We start from the raw sequence: 17,384 nt of genomic DNA on the forward strand, positions 1-17,384 counted from the left end.
CCCTTGAATCCTGCTGAGAGGTCGCAATGAAACTTTCAAGGAAGAACTCTGCAATCCTCTCCCAAAGGCTTCTAGGGATAACTGCCTTATTTCTTCCTCCATAGTAGGACTCTTCCCCATGCCACTCCATAATGACTCTGGCAGGCACCATTGCAGTAAACAGGGCTAGCAGTGTATGGGCCTGGATAGCTTAGGGACACCAGCAGCAGCTGTGCTCTCTGTGTCTTTGTTGCCCTCAGGAGCGAGATATCAGCGAGAATCACCACTGCCTATGGAAAGTAGCATCAGTGCTCAGTGCCATTACCCTGCATCATACTCATAGAAATATGGTCTGAAATTTTATTGTTTCATGCAAGAGAACGATTCCTTCCTCACTGCCAGTCCTGCCCTCACTGGGCGACACAGCACCATCGCTCAGGCTGGAGGGCAGTGCTGTGCAGAGGCGCACTAAGGGTGAAGCGTCAATAAGCACGTCTTGTTCAAAACTTCAGCGGAGCAAGGGAAGAGAGTTCTGAAACTTAACTTTCACTTCCCATTGTGACTCTAAATACAATACCCCTGGGTGTTTCATCTGTAACTGCTGCTGCTGTGGTCAAGAGGGATCCCCCTCCACCCTCACAGAATACCTAACCATAATAAGAAGAAAGGAGAGGACACAGGCAGATATATTCTCATGAGATCCTGCAAGCCAGTGCTGCAGACAGTATGAAGAGAGGTCCTGGAATCGAAGATGTATCAGGATAAAATGTGGCTTCTCTGACAGCAAACACGAATGCTGCAGACTCTTACTGACCTACAGGTGCAACAGTAACAGTCTCGCCTCCTTTTACAGTCAATGGAGAACTCCATTCTAGCACCTGCTCCACACCCCTTAACATTCCACATGGCATCAAGGGCTTCATCCCTACACCTACCTCTACACACTGGGGGACAATAAGGGGAACAAAAGCTTCATATACGCTCACCGGTGAGAGCTATGATTGCTGACGTGTAGCCAAAATGAATGAAAATGGCCATAAACGTTCTTTTCCCCTATTCCGTTCATTTATTTCAGACATTTTTATTTTGTTTGTTTTTTAATTGCACATTGGTTTTTTTGCACCACTTTTGGGATGCAAGAAACATCTATTTTTTGGTAAATAATTCATCTTTATTACTTAACAACACATGCTGCAGAATGTCTATTGCTTCTCAAAGCACCCACTACTTGTTCTTGTACAGAGTGACAGAACTCAGAATCAGTGACAAACAGCATACTAATTATAATTGTACAGTGAGCACTGCAGAATAGGTGCATTAACAGACAGTGTTATATTCATAAATGTACACCAAGCACCACCCAATTCCTAATAGCCACCAAAACTTCAGGGCCAGGTAGAGCACAACAGACCGCCACGCCACATTACTGTGCCTGACTGTTAAGTGCTCTTTCAAGGCTTCCCTCAGCCGCATAGCTCTGCACTGAGCTCTTCTACTAGCCCTTGTGTCTGGCTATTCCAACTCAGTAGACAGCCACTCCACCACTGCCCTCCTGGCAGCAACTTTTTCCCCTTTGCATCACAGATGTTATGCAGGACACAACAGGCAGTTGGGATATTTTTCTCACTGAGATCCAATCTATTGCATAAACACCACCAGCGTCCCTTCAATCTACCAAAAGCACATTCAACTGTCATTCTGCACCTCTTACGCTGGTAATTGACTCTTTCCTTAGCGTTGTTGAGGTGGCTAGTGTATAGCTTCATGAGCCAGGGGAAAAAGGGATAGGATGGGTCCTCTAGGATCTTTACTGGCATTTCAACATTGCCAGTGGTAATCCACTGGTTGGGAAAAAACATCCGTGCTTGTAGCTTTCTGAACAGTCCTGTGATCTTAAAGATGAGAAGGTCATGCACCTTCCCTGACCAGCCAACACTGATATCGGTGAAGCATCCCTGGTGATCCACCAATGCTTGCGTAACCATAGAAAAGTAGCCATTTCTGTTGATGTACTCTGTGGCAAGGTGGGAGGGTGCCAAAATAGGGATATGTGTGCCACCTATTGCTCCACTGCAGTTCCGGAACCCTATTGCTGCAAATTCATCTGCACATCACCAAGAGTCACAGTCCTATGCAGCACGAGACAGTTAATGGTCCTATACCGTTACATGACACAGTGGCATTTTCCATCTCCAAAATGATTTCCCACTGAATGGTAGCAATCCTGCATGATGAGCTTTCACAGAGCGAACGCCACTTGCTTCTCAACTGTCAGTGCAGCTCTCATTCTGGTGTCCCTGCACTGAAGGGCTGGTGCAAGCTCAGCCCACAGATCCAGAAGTGTGCGCTTTAGCAGCCAAAAGTTCTGCAGCCACTTCTCATCATCCCAGTCCTGCATTACGATGCAATCCCACCAGTCAGTGTTTGTTTCTCAGACCCATAAGCAGCACTGCATCTGCTCCATGAATGTCAACAACAACCTTAAACTGGTTTTCACTATGTCCCAGAGCAATCTGTCTTCCACAAAATCATCATGTTCCCCCATTGTTGCGGTTCTTCCTGCAGCTTTGCAAATACTGAAGGATTCTTCATCCTGTGTTTGCAATGCTCATGACAATAGTGCAGAGCTGTGAGGGCTCCATGCTTCTGTCAGAGAAGGCGGAAAGTGAGAAGTGCTATGCAGCTTTGGGTTTTTTTTAAAAAAGGTACAAAAATTATGGGATGTGGATGGCATTATGGGATGGAGAAAGTTGCATGATGGGAACTTAATCCCTTGCTTCCAGTCACCTCTGAAGCATCGAGCATCACCGTTTCCCAAAAGACAGCGTGCCAGATAATGGTGAGTTGCCCATTGGAATTTCTATCCTGATGCAACAGAGAGTGCATCCACACAAGAACTCCAGGTGAGTATGCACAGTGCAAGGAGCCATGTATGCACACCTATCAATCTGAATAGGGTTTTAACTCAACCCACCAAGCTCACAACATCTCTTCCCACCTCAGCTTTGTACATCATCCTGATGAGGCCTAAAATGGTGACACTCACCAATCAGCCCAAGGAGAAATCAGTAATTTAACAAATTAAAAATGATACAAGTTAACTATTCACACATGTACAGTGTCTTTCTATCAAGATGTTTTTCACATTACCAGCCCAAAATAATTTTATTCCCACCCAAATCTCTTTGGGGCTTTTCTCTCCCTGGGTTTCTTTTCAGTCAGCCTCTGAGGGACACCTACTGTTTCTGTGGAATTTGCTGGCTGAAGCAGACCCTGCTCATTTTATTCTAATGATGAATTCACTTCTGTAACAACTTTTCAAGACTCAACTTCCACAGCTACATTCTCAGATTCAGAGGGCAGCCAAAGTGAATTCTGTCCCCCTGATATCTTCTCAAATAGTCTTTATGGATAACTTTTGGTTTAGTTCTGGGCCCGAACTGTGTTCTTGTACAGCACTTCATTGATTTGGGTCAGTACTGCATAGGGTCCTTGTCAAGGTTCATCCAATTTAGGGCTCCTACCCTTCTTTCTTCTAGGACTGTAGAACCAGAGAGAGTGCCTTCTTTTAAAAATTTCCCCGTATGACCTTACATCATACAGCCTTTCCATTTTGTCAGAGGCTACCTTCCAAAGGTATGAACTTTTTCACTTTTAGATTGTAGGGTTTCTACATAGTTTAACTCCCTTTGCTACTCTTCAGGAACTCCACACAAGAGGTTTGCTGCGGTCCTTAGTTCATGTCCAAACATGAGGGCTGCAGTACATTTTGTACTCTCTTTGACTGCTGTTCTATAAGCCATGAAAAGAAATGAGATATGCTAGTCCCAGTCCTTTTGGTACTGTTCTACAAATGTAGCCAGCTGAAGCCCCAGATTCCTATTGAACCTTCCCACCATCCCATCAGATTGTGGGTGTGCTTGGTTGATCCTTGTACCTCCGTGCTTTGCCCCTTCATCTTGATGTCCCCCCATTTCTCCTACTAGGAGAAAGGCTTTCACTAGACACTTATGCCAGTCTGTGCTGGCCCATCTTAAATTTACAACAATCCTTTTTGTGGCCAGTTTTGTCACAGTACCAGCATTTAACTGAACTGTTTCCTTTAATTTTTGAATTGTTGCCAGTTTCCTTTGTTTTACAAACCAAATTTATCATTTGTTCTAATTGTTCAATACAGTAATGAACCAGATTAAAATCCCCTCTTTCATCATACATGTTAGATCCAGAGCCATACTTACAGGGTTTATGACAGTGAGTTTCCATCTTCCTCACTAGCAGCTGCTTCCTCTTCTGATGAACTGCTGCAAGAAAAGATTTAGGTTCTGTGGCAAATTCCACAGCCTCTCAGAATGTGTCTTTGGCCTCTTTTCACTGATCTTGATCTGCAAGTCCAAGTCCAGCTGAGCATGTATAAATTGGTCCATTGCTAATCTATGCATCAGTGGCACCAGGATATGCCAGGAACACAAGCCTCTTGCAGGTCCTCTTCCAGTTCAGGTGGGGTCTCTTCTTTCCCCCTCCTTCTAAGTCTTAGCGCTGGGCTATCCAAATTGACTGCTAGTGACCCCCTTTTCTGATCATCTTCCCCATAAACTATGTTGTTGGATTGAGCCAAATAAGCCTCCCAGGGAGTTTTCCCCTCAAAAATATAATGGGTTTTTGCATCACTGGAGCTGGGACAGCCCAACCACTCCCTTCTGGGCCTCTGTAGATAGAAAATTGTCATCTTCTAGAGGCTCAATTTCTCATCCAGGTGGCTGTGTTCCATTGTGATCTGTGACTCCTTGATTTCCTTCTGGAGCTTAATTTTCAGATTCTTGAGTCATTGCAGGAGCTCATCTCTGTTATCAAGTTTCAAGCAGGTTAATGCTTGCCTCGTCTCCACTACTTCATGGAAAAAAACTTCTAGTTTGTGGCAGTCAGGTTACTGGTCACCTGTTTGATCTGTCTTCCCATTCCATTCAGGGAACTTTGCAACTGGGCTTCCCAACCTGATGGGCTCTTTGTAGTTGCTGGGCTCTTTGTAGAGACTTGACCTCCGCCTGCATGTCAACCCGCAGTCCTTTCTGGGAATCCTCCAGATGATGGTTTAGTTCCTTTTGTGAAGCCTCCAGCTCTTGTTTTAAATTATTTTGTGGAGCCTCCAACTCCTGTTTCAGGACTTGTTTTAAATCCCGCTGGCCAGTTTTGATTTATGCGAGCTAACAACCTCTCTCCTTGGACACTGGATCTTGCTCCTGAAATCAACGTTGCCTCTTCTCAATCTGAGCGGCTAGTCACATCCTTGGGGATGTTCCAGCTGGAAGTAGAAACTGATGGAGTTTGGTATTCTTTTTGATGCATGTACAAAGTCCTTGCTCCCCAAATGCAGGAGGAACCAAGAACAAAAGGATCAATTTCTTACCTTACAACCCCAAGCCTCTTTAGCCAACCAACCCAAAAGCGCTCTCTAGTTTTTTCCAGGGTCACACTGTGTTCAGGCTATTGCTTGGCTTTCTTGTTTTTAGCCTCTGCTTCTCTCTCTGTTCTTGTCTTTTTCAGTCTTTTGTCTCTTCTGCCTTCACACAAACACACATTCTCCCTACCCAAAATAATACTTCACCAAAAGCTTCTGGGTGGGCTCACCCTCCTTTTATTTTAGGTGGGGGTTTATGCTTACAGTTACGTTAATTGAAGGGTTAGTTCACACCTACCATTCTGAATAGGGTTTTAACTCAAACCAAGGTTTCACCCAGCTCATAAAAGAACTTAAACAGCATTTTACAGACATTAATTAAGCCTGTCCTAACTCTGAGGTTTATTAAGTCTTCCGTATGGCAGAAATTTGTGTTGCCAACTCAGGGCTTGGCTACACTTACATTTTATAGCACTCTAACTTGCTGGCTCAGGGGTGTGAAAAATCACCCCCTAGCGCGCAGCAAGTCGGAGTGCTTTAAAACGCTACTGTAAACAGGCTCCGAGTGCTGGGAGCTGATCCCCTCACGGAGGTGGATTACCAGAAGCACTGGGAGAGCTCTCCCCCAGCGCTCGCGCACGACCACACTCGCACTTCAAAGTGCTGCCGCGGGAGCACTCCTGTCACACTGCTTTGAAGTTTCCAGTGTAGCCATGCCCTAGGTGAGCTGTACTCAGCTGTATGAATGGTCATTATATTATTGTCCTAGAATGATATCAGACGACACTATGGTGCTGAAGAGGCCATTTGGATGACATATTAAATTGGCCCTGCCTTCTTGTGGTCATTACAAAACCCATGGCACTTCTCCCCAGTTCTTATTACAGGTTCTTCACTTTCTATTCTGAATGGCTGTAATGTGTTAGAAAGCTGAGGTGTTTCACGCTCAAACTGGCTGCGTTTCAGTGGTAGATGAAGTGATCCTTATATGTAGTTTATATTTCAGTGTTACATTTATAAAGCTCTTTGGGATCCTGCAGAATGAAAGGCACTACTATAAAGTATTCTGAATCTGAAAAATGCTAATTTGAAAAGGTTTAATATAACTACAGATAAGAATCCCGAGTGACGAGTATTGTAACAGCTCTTTGACAAATCAAGTGTTAACTTGTGCATCTTTAGTACTTTTATCATGTTTTACAAGCCATTTTGCTCAGCCCAGCGATCTGAGAGTGCAAATTGTAAGAAGCACTTGTGAAACTGTGGAATGTATTTTAAAACAAAATATTTAAGTCAAATGTTGGTGCCAGACAACTTTCTAGAAATATGACCCTGTCAGTATAGGAGCTATAGAAAGAAGTTATAATGTTAAATACAGGGCCAGATTCTCAGCTCGTGCAAATCAATGTAGTTCTATTGAGAATCTTGTTCATATTTTTATATATATAAAAATTATTATATTATATATTTAAATATATAAAATATTATATATTTTATAGTTTTAATGTTTATCTGGAAAAGCTCAGGGCAATTCTTAAATACAAAATACTTCTTAAGTAAAATTCTTTGAATTTTCTATGCAAATACCTGGATCTCAGCCGAACCATTACTGCAAGATTAGAAACACGGTTGTAACTTTTTATGAAACATGAAACCTACGATTCTATAGGGGAGTGGAGTGACACTGACTTTGTTCATATGAATTGGTGACCCACTGCAGATAATGGAGAACGCAGATTTAAAAAATAAATGAAATCAACCAAACCATTAAAGAAACTCACCATAATGATTGGTCCTTTTGCCTGGGTCATGTTTTGGACAGAACACTCTAAAACATTGGTTCAATTTTAAAAGAGAGAGAAACAGTATTAATTAATATGTAAACAATGTTATACTAACTTTGATTTTCAAGATATTTTCCCTCTTTTCACCAGCACCTATACTAATGACACAAAAAAATCTGAACACAAAACTGAACCTGTTTAAAACTGAAATTTGAGCATTATCTTCCTCAGCTATGAAATCTGACCATGTAGAGCCTTACCGCAGGCACTTTTATAATACACACTCCTGTTATTTCATTTGTAAAGCTTGACTAGATTCAAATGCTGTTATGGTACAGTTTTGAACTAACTGCTAATCCACCATGTTCTCTTGTGACATACCCCTACCCATTGCTTAGGCAGAGTGGCCAACAGCTGCTTATTCCATTAATTCCTTTTTACCTGATTTAGAGAGTTCAGCAATAGGGGAAAAAATCCCCGCCGCCCACAATTGTTGCAGATTTTAGGAGAGAAACATGGATCTATTATAAGAGACCAAGGACAGGTACAGTAAATAATAATCGTGTTTACCAGAAGGTGAAGAATATATTACAGTTGCTTTCCTGAAGAACACAAAACAACTGTCCACCATTTATAGAACACCTTTCTTCCAGAAGGATCCCAATGCACTTTTCAAACTGTATTACAATGCTGGAGTTATGGCTGAGATGGCCTATTTTCAGAAACTAGCACTGAAATGTTTTGAAGAAATTATTGTCAAACACAGAGGTGCAATAATGTACTTTGCATTTTCTAGGGTTTTTTTTAACCCAGCCCTAATTTTAAAGGTCAACATTTTGTTCTTTTATAAAAATGAGGCCTACTTTTGTATGTGCAACTACTGTGACTGTTCATTTTCTCACACAAATACCAGATGTGTGCACATTCAATAATTAAATCCAGAAAGCTAGGTATGGAATTGCACGTTAAAAATAATTAGCCCCATTTATACCACAACATTTTTATTTTTTTAATAGCCCACAGCCCTATCTGGTTCTTTCCTAATTAACATGTTTTAAAATAAAATTAACACATTTTAAATAACCAATTCACATATTTATAATCCCTCCACCCTTTATCATCCTGGTTACCCACTTCTGGAGCATTTCCAACGCTCCCGTACTGTTTCTACAAATGAGCGCCCCAAGTTATGCTAAATTCTGCAGCTGTTTTCTTTATATAGTGCCATAATGACCGCTTTTCATTTTTGTTCTATTCCATTTGCTTTCCTAATCACACTAGTCACCATGCTGATGGTTTTAAGTTCTAAATCCCCATCAGAGTCATATCCATTTAAGACATTATCCCTTTTGACACAATACTCCTTACTTTACATTTTTTCCATGCACAGTTGCATGTGTTGCCAATCCATGCCCACAATTTTTCATGTCTCTAATTTCTCCACTCTTGGGCTGACCCTCCTAGGTTTGTGTTAACTTCAAACTTGTGCACACTGCTGCATGTCCCTTTATGTGCATCACTGATGTATAATTAGGGCCCTGCCAAATTCACAGTCCATTTTGGTCAGTTTCACCGCCTGGGGGTTTTAAATTAGTCAAGATGACGTTTTCAGACTTTTACATGGTGTTGGAACCGTGGGTGTCCTGACCCAAAAGGGGGTCTGGGTGGGAGGGTTCCAAAGCTATTGTAGGGGAGTTGTGAGATTGCCTCCCTTACGTCTGCCCTGCTGCTGGCAGGGGCACTGCATTCAGAGCTGGGCAGCCAGAGAGGAAAGCTGCTGGCCAGGTGCCCAGCTCTAAAGCCAGTGCCACGACCAGCAGTGCGGGTCACAGGGTATGGGGTGTATGTGTGTGTTACCATAGCAGTTATGGTTTTCTCAGCAGTCTCCCCTGAGTGGGCTGCTGACAGCTGGGGCCGCAGCCTCTCCATACGGAGTGGTGACAGCTGGAGCTGCCAGCTTCTTGCAGCCGGGGGAGATCCTGGAGGTCAGTCTGACCCACCCCGGGAGTGGCCCTGAAGGGAAAGAGGAAGTCTCGTCCCTCCCCATCCCCAGCCGGGACTAGCAGCTGGAGCCCTGTGCAGGGTAGGCGCTCCAGGCTGCATGCCAGATTTCACAGTGGAGATCAGATTTCATGGTCCGTGATTCATTTTTCACAGCCATGAATTTGATAGGGCACTATGTATAATGCAAAAAAAAAGTTTGGGTCCAATCCCCACATTTTCCCCCTCACCTTGCTCCTATCTAATCTGTATCAATGTATCATTCTTGGCCTTGGATTTAGAAATTTGGTACCAATGCTATGCTCCTCAACTTAATGAGTGTTTAATGTGAGAACATACTAAAAGTCTTAAAGTCCTCATCAGTTATGTCTCACGTTTAATAGTTTTCATTGTCACAGGTCCTTGCAGAAATTAATCAAATTCTAAGCACAACCACCTCTTGATAAATTTGGAGCTATCTGATTCATTTTTTAACAGCTGTTCAATGATAGGTTTTCAGGATGCAGAAATTGAATCCTGGAGTTTATTTTGGGCCAACATATTTTTTTCACACCTTCTAAAGCCATCCTACATCAGCCATGCTTTGTCTTCTGCTCTCAGAAAGTTTCTCTTTTAGGTTTAGGCTACTCTTCTTCGTCAGCTATCACTCAAAGATTCTGAACTGAGGTCTCTAGAATGTTTTATAACGTACTAATGTTTAACAAGTTAAACATCACATCATCTCCATTTTACAGTTGGAGAAACTAAGTCTCACAGAGCTTGTCACTTGTTTAGCATCACATACCAAGCCAGTGGCAGAGACAGTTAAATTGCTACTGGAATCAGTGGGAAAGGACTATTTTTGTGCTTGTGAAACATGCCAGATTGACAGCCCTATCAAATAACCCAATGGTGCATGTATTTTGTCATATGAAGACCCATACTGGTTGTAGTGCCTTGCCTCTTCCTGGAAGAGGTAACAAGAATAAAGTCCACACCCTCAATGACAGAGTAAGCATTAACTGTGACCATTCTTTAGCACAGAAACAGGTGCCATGGATTCTCAGCACTCCAAACTTTACCAAAATATATTGGCAACCTCCACAGTCAGCTGCAATCCCAACATTTGGAACGATGAGGGAGAACCTCTTTTCTTTGAGCAACCAGCACCATCTCCGGCTGTAATGTTACAAAATTCTAGTATATGCTTATAACACCATTACAGTGGGGTTGGAAGGCATTTAGAAGACTTGCTCAAAGCTAATTCAATTCTGCTGGTATTGGGAACACATATGAAATATGAGAAGTTCTTTTGTATGGGGACACAAAGTTTTCCATGAGCATTCCGGGTGCTGAACCGGAGGGGAAACTACCAAAGCTCTCTAATGTAGATGGTCTTAGAGAGCGCGGCAGTGTCCTTGTACTGAGACTATTCACTAAAGCATGTGAACCAGGAGTAAACCTTAATTTGGGTGAAACCAGTATTCCACCTTGTGGGGCAGAAAACTTTGTCTTTACTGACCAGATGGCTAACGAAAACTGCATCTCAAATTTAGCTCCATGGTCTTTTGGGATTCTGTCAGACTCATGGATATTGTCACAGGGTGATTGTCCCTTTAAAGGGAGAAGACCCAGGAAAGAGAAACAGCGGGAATTTCCTCTTTCTGGGAAGGCCCTCCTGGAGGCAGGCTGGAAAGAACCCCAGGGAGCTGGATAGCTCCTGTGGGAGGTCCTGAGATAGGGCCTGAAAGGAGCAGGGAGATCCCTGAGAGAAGCTGCCAGAGTCCCTGGGGAGGGAAGGCAGTGGGGAAGCCTGCTAAGAAAGGCCTCCAGGGAATAAGCCCTGGAAAGCAGTGCTCAGCCTAAGTGCAAAGAAGGAACTCCAGGAGTAAGAGGTGCAGAGCATGGAACTTCAACATAGCGTGAAGGGGCAGAAGGATCATCTGTGTGGAGGTTTATTTGCATTCTTTAGCTGGACTTTTGTTACCCTGGATGGAGACAGAACTTAAATATGACCTAACCAGAAGGCCGGGCTGTGAAAGATAAATAGAGACAGAACATCAACGGCGCCAAAGATGTTATGGTCAATGGGTGCTAGAGACAATGACTCCTGCAGCACCACAACCTGATACCAGCATGAGCTACTACAGTGAGTGGAACCATCTATAGATTCCTGTCATTAAGTGGAGTTTTTTTTCCATTGCTGTGCTAGACAGGAACATTTTTTCTACTGCTCTCAAACACACAGAGTTTCAAACATGGCTGGATTGCGAAGGACTCTTTTGGGAGACATACACATCAATGTTTTCCGCATTTAAAAAAAAAATTAACCTCTTTTCTGACAATACCACCACAACCTACAAAAAATTAGAAAATGGTTTGTTAAATACCGGTAAATTCCTTGCCCTCCATCAGTTTCTAATGCTGCATCATCACACAGTGCACAAAAGTAGTGGTAACTCCTGCGGCAGGTTTTTATCTCGCATCCCACAGTGGCTCCTTTCTTGCGACAGAAGTTGCACATCTACAGCAGAAGGAGTTCAGTCGTTAGCAGATACAGACATTTTATAATTAGTAACTAAAATCTTATACTTGAGAGTAAATAGCTTCATCAGTGAACGTGCTTAAATCTTTAACTCTCAGCCTCCCTCTTCCTGTTCGTCATGCAAACTCACTCCTCCAAACCCAAACTCAGCTCATTTTTCAACCAACTTTCTATTATTCTCTCTGCTCTTACACAATTATATTAAAATCAGTTAATATTCTTAGAAGTGACTCAATGATAGTGAGAGTATTGGGCTTCACATCTGTAAATATTTCACATTAAATTTGCTCAGTTTACAAGTATAGAGATGTTGGGAACAGTTTTCAAAAACGCCCAAGTTCCACTTTCAAAAGTGACTTCAAAAGCAAAAGGACTAGAAACTTAGCTCTCATTTAAAAAAAAAAATCCTTTCCTTTTCTAGGTTCCACAGATCAGGAGGTTACTTATGTGTAAGCTTAGCAGGACCCAAAATCTGCCCTCTGCCAAAGAATGCCTTTTCTTAGAAAGGAACCAAAACAGCCTTAACTTCTACTGCCAGACAAAAGTGGCTATACACGTTAGGTTCCACTCAGTGCAGAAGCAGACTAATGTTTCTGACCTTTAATTACTCTGATCTTTGGTAAGTCAAAATGACTGGGTTCTTGTATGCATTTTATTCAAGCTTCTATGTCACAAGGTCATATAAATGTCACAAACAGACTTCACAGTCTAATGTGCTGCTGTTATTACTAAAAATTATAAACAAGAAAATATTTGAAAGAAGCTGCCTTACCAGCCGCTTTCCTCTCCTGATTTCACTCTGAACTGAGGCCACATCAAACCTTGTATCCTGATTCTCTGGGTTATGCTCTTCGGATTCTACAAATCCTGAGGAATATAACTACAAACAAAACAAAAGACAGCAGTAATTAACAGAGTGACTCAGCCAGCGAGAGACTCTGATGTGTATCAGTAAGGGATGATAGAAAGTAGATGGGACTTCAGTTCAGTGTCAGACATGAGACCTGGGCACTTTAAAAAAAAAAATCTGCATTTTTCCCCACCCCACAAAACCACCTAGGGGGGCGAATTTTTATTTCTTTGTTTTTAACAAACATTGTCCCATATTGAGTGGGGGAGCACTGCTTAGCTTTTCCATCCTTCTACAAGTCAGGGCCAGTGATACTAGACTCCACCAACTGTTAAAGGAGGTTTCACATGAAGGGAACATGGCATTTTTACAGGGCTCATCAAGGAGGCCATCATCCTAGCCAGGCCCTCTTTTGCCAGTTAGCCCAGCAGGTTTGACAGAGCTCAGGATCTTTCAGAAGAGACTCAGTTGGAAGTGACAACAGAATTAACACTGGCAATGTGATACCAGGCAAAGACTGGCAATGAATTGTTGGAGAAGCAACTTAAATAGGTTGAACAATGGCTGGCAAAATACCGCAGAAATGTATGCATGAATACCTGTTGATGTACTAGACTATGACAACAAATTAGAAGGGATAATTAATTAATTAACAACTATATTTGATTATGAGAAAATAAATGATCATACTTAAACAAAACCTAGCACCAAAACTGTTACTTAAAATACATGATAAATTTATAAGAAGACACAAAGCTTGGTCAGCTAAAGAAATAAGAACATACGGTTAGAGATAAGAAGCCACTTAGCACACATTACTATGGGTTCAGAGAGACTAGTAAAGCTGTAACAATGTTGCTATACCAACAGTGGTTTGCTTTCAAGAATCTGAATGTTTGTTTGAAACATATAACACTGTAAAATGAAAAATAAAAGTAATCAAATTAATAAAGATACAAACACAATGTAGCAAGAACAATAAGATAGCTGATCTATAAGAGGGAGAAATAAAAGAGGAGCAAAGGATTTGCGACTTATGATATCAAAAAAAGGAAAGCTTCAATTTAATGTAATAGGTATCCTACACACTAAAATATAAAGGTATAGCTGTGGAAAGTGACTGCAAAGATGGCACCTTTTAACTTAAAAGATCTGCTCTCTGTGAGTTTAAAAAATTTAATGACATTTTTTTCATATTACTTTTCTCCCGATACTACAGCAGAACAAACAAATTTAGGAAGAGGGTTCTCATAAAAGTATACAGAATAGTTAACTAAGTTCCAATGGTGGAGCCAAATTTTTCCCTTAGTTACTCCTAGCTGAGGGGCAGAATATGATGTCCAGAATCTTTATTATTGGTGCTGATGTGAAAGAAGGAAAGATCCCAGGGTAAGATTGCAGGGCTAGCAGATAGAAGACAGATTTTATTTGCAAACTGAGTAAATTTGTTCTAGAACCACACTAAACCTAGAACCTCACAAGGACATTTTTACATAGCCAATTCTTAAATTAAAACCACACTTAATTATTCCTTATATTTAAGACACACACAAGAAGCTGCCATTTTGCCACTTTGATCATGTAAATTATAGCCCTGATCCTGCAAAGACTAAGGACATGTTTACCTTTTCGAACTGTAAGGAGTCTGATTCAATTACTTCAATTGAGATTACTCATATTATATCAAATTTAGCACATGCACAAGTCTTTGCAGGATCGGCCCAGGGACTGAAGAACCTGTTTTGCCATTCAAAATCACTGGAAGTCAAAGGGTTTCAAAGTTGTTGCGAAACAAGTTCATTTTTGTTCTGAATTCTTACCTAATGTTAAGGCACTTTCTATAGTTTCTAAATTTAATAATGGCTAACCAAAATACTGAACTTGTTTTGAACTCTGAAATCCTTTGACTGCCAGGGTTTTTTGTTTTTTTTAAGTGACAAACCAGATATTTTCAGTCCTGCTTTTTTGTTGTCCTTCCCTCTACTGCCTACCCAGACCCCTGGGCCCTGTTCAGCATTGTCCTGTAACTTATGTAGCTAGTTATACCAATGAAAATTGGATGTAAAATGCTACTATTCTGATTTAGTAACATTTTACAGTCACTTTGCACTGGTGTAAAGTGACTATACAAAGAGGGAAGCAATGATGAACTGGACTCGTTTTTACTCTTTCTACACTCCATCCCAACTCCTGAATTATTATTCGTATTCCCCTCCACCTCAATGCACCAACCATTTGGACAAGTAAAAAAATATAACTGTCTGAAGTTCTAATCATTGGAACTCCAGAAGACCATGAAATTGTAGATCATTCACTGCCTTCTGAAATAGAGAGGGAAAGAGTTCTCTTTTCTTCTAGAGCAGGCTCTCAACCTTTCCAGACTACTGTACCCCTTGCAGGAGTCTGATTTGTCTTGTGTACCCCAAAGTTCCACCTCACTTAAAAACTACTTGCTTACAAAATCAGATGTAGTGTCACAGCACACTATTACTGAAAAAGTTCTTACTTTCTCATTTTTACCATATAATTATAAAGTAAATCGATCGGACCACAAATGAAATACATTTCAGTGTATAGTATATAGAGCAGTATAAACAAATCATTGTGTGAAATTGTAGTTTGCACTGACTTCGCTAGTGCTTTTTATCCAGCCTATTGTAAATCTAGGCAAATATCTAGATGAGTTGATGTACCCCCTGAAGACCTCTGCATATCCCCAGCGTACACATACCCCCAGTTGAGAACCACGGTTCTAGAGTAGACAATTATGTACAATGTCCATATTGTCTTTGAAATTTTTCCTTTTGGTCCTTCTTGATTCCTTTAATAGTATTCATATGTTAAGAAAAACTCTCACCAAACAATTCTGATGAACTGCAAGATTCTGCTTTTCTGCAATGTACATTATAGCACACTCTTCATCTGCTGGACAAAATGCACACTTCCTTTTTACCATCTTCTCCATTATGTGGAAGTCACCTGGAGAGAGACTGTTGAACGAAACATAAAACTGTTAATGCAACCATCCTGTACCAACTGGGAGGAATACGGAGAGTGTAGCTGATGAGGGCCCACAGCATTTCCAGATCTAGCTTCTATTTCACTTGCATCCCAGCAGACTTTGTGCCCAGCCACTCTAGCAGTGATTGACTGGCATGAGTAAAACTTGACTTGCTGAGATAAAAACAGAATACAGGTTAGCTGCTAGAGGCTCTAGCAATTGGGATTGGAGGAATGAGAACTAGGATTTTTTTCTTGGAAAGTCACTGGTGGAAGCAGGGACCAATATGAAAACTTCCAAACTTGCTCAACAATACATGGCTCAGTGAAGAACATTTCATGCAGATACCAACAACCTTGCATGGGCTTGTGAGTCACTTCATATAATGTGAAGTACTTTTAGTTTAGAAGATATTAGTCTGCTACCATCAGCACCTCAAGCTTGTTCTTTCACACATCTAACCGCAGCTGCATTAAAGTATCTGTCACAGTTTAAATAAGCAAAGTAGTACCGCCAGCTCCCACAAATATCCTCCCTGAGTTCACAGGAAAGAAGGAGGGAATGTTGTTTCTTTAACATAATGGGATTACAGAAAAGAGATTTGCAAGTAAAAAAGGGAAAGGAAAAGACAGGAAGGTGAAATTAGATGGTTCCTCAATAACAGATGGAAGTTAGAGGTCTAGAACCACGGCCACTGAAACATTGTCAAGGCCAGCACCACCCTGGGTAATACCTATTTTCTATACACCAGAAAAATTTTAAACCCCTTGTTACAGTGAATCTCTACTCTCCTTTCTGTCCTTATCCTTCCAGTGTTTGCCTTCTCATCCTCTTTTGCCTTCCCACATTGTCTCGTTTTTCTTATCTGGCAGCTGCAATAATTTTTAAAGGCCATCTGCAAATAAAAGTCATAATTCAAACTCTTTCAGTACAATGTGTCCAGTGTCCCCAAGGACCCAGTAAGATGTTCATTCAACACACCAGTAATATAAACTTCACTTTTTCTGTTGTCATGCAAGTCCCCGACACTCAGATCCTCAGCAACTGCTAGTTCCCACTAGGTATGATGTTTCAAAATGCTCTCTGCTGGTGATGTCACATCAGAGAGTGCTGGAGCCTATTACCTGGGAGGATAAAGAAAATCTTGTTTAATTTCTCCAGGACTGTAGCGCTTTAAATGTTTATTTTTAATACACGAGTCAGAGAGAGGCAGCATGGTCAAATACAGCACTAAGAACCAGGAACTCCTAAATTCTAATCCCAGCTGTTGACTCACATTCCATTTGTGACCTTGGGCAAGTAAATTAAGCTCAGTCTTCCCATCTGTAAAATGGAACCAGCACTGTCCACTGGATAGAGCAGTGAACTGAACCAGGAGACTGAGGGTCTATTCCTGGCTCTGCCACTGACCAGCTATGTGACCTTGGGCAAGTTACTTCACACCTCTGTGCCTCTGGTTCCCCTCCCACCCATTTCTGACTTGTCTATTTAGATTGTAAACTCTTTGGGGTTTCTCACTATTTGTCTGCACATTGGGGCCTGATCTCAGCTGGGGACTCTAGATGCTACCATAATACAAATAATTAATAAAAAGTAGGAAAGGGTTAAAAAGAGAACTAGGCATAGGTTAAAATACAAAGAGAAGTCACACAAAGGCTAACCACAGTCAAAAAGGCAAAAGGGCCTGGATAAAAACAAATGCCACACACAGAAGGGATAACAGGAAAAAGAGAGAAAAGGGTTTGTGCTGTATCCCTCCTGTTCCTGTATGTTGTCCACTTAGGGTTAGATCCTGGAAGTGGATCTGTGTGGGTACATGGGTCTACCTGTTTGGATCCAGTTGTAGGATC

At 41.6% G+C, this 17,384-nt stretch overlaps 1 protein-coding gene across 1 annotated transcript in view; it reads right to left on the reverse strand.

Annotated features, from left to right (window-relative positions):
- The window catches only part of SETDB2 (SET domain bifurcated histone lysine methyltransferase 2), a 97,162-nt gene that overhangs the window by 17,450 nt on the left and 62,328 nt on the right, over positions 1-17,384 (reverse strand). Inside the window, exons 18-21 of the mRNA XM_075126976.1 lie at positions 15,391-15,523; positions 12,456-12,563; positions 11,529-11,662; positions 7,156-7,202 (exon numbers count right to left, since the gene is read on the reverse strand). Of these exons, the coding sequence (XP_074983077.1) occupies positions 7,156-7,202; positions 11,529-11,662; positions 12,456-12,563; positions 15,391-15,523 (422 nt within the window). The remainder of the gene's footprint in view (positions 1-7,155; positions 7,203-11,528; positions 11,663-12,455; positions 12,564-15,390; positions 15,524-17,384) is intronic.

Source organism: Caretta caretta, chromosome 1 (genome assembly GCF_965140235.1).
Source record: "Caretta caretta isolate rCarCar2 chromosome 1, rCarCar1.hap1, whole genome shotgun sequence".
Classification (NCBI taxonomy): domain Eukaryota; kingdom Metazoa; phylum Chordata; order Testudines; family Cheloniidae; genus Caretta; species Caretta caretta.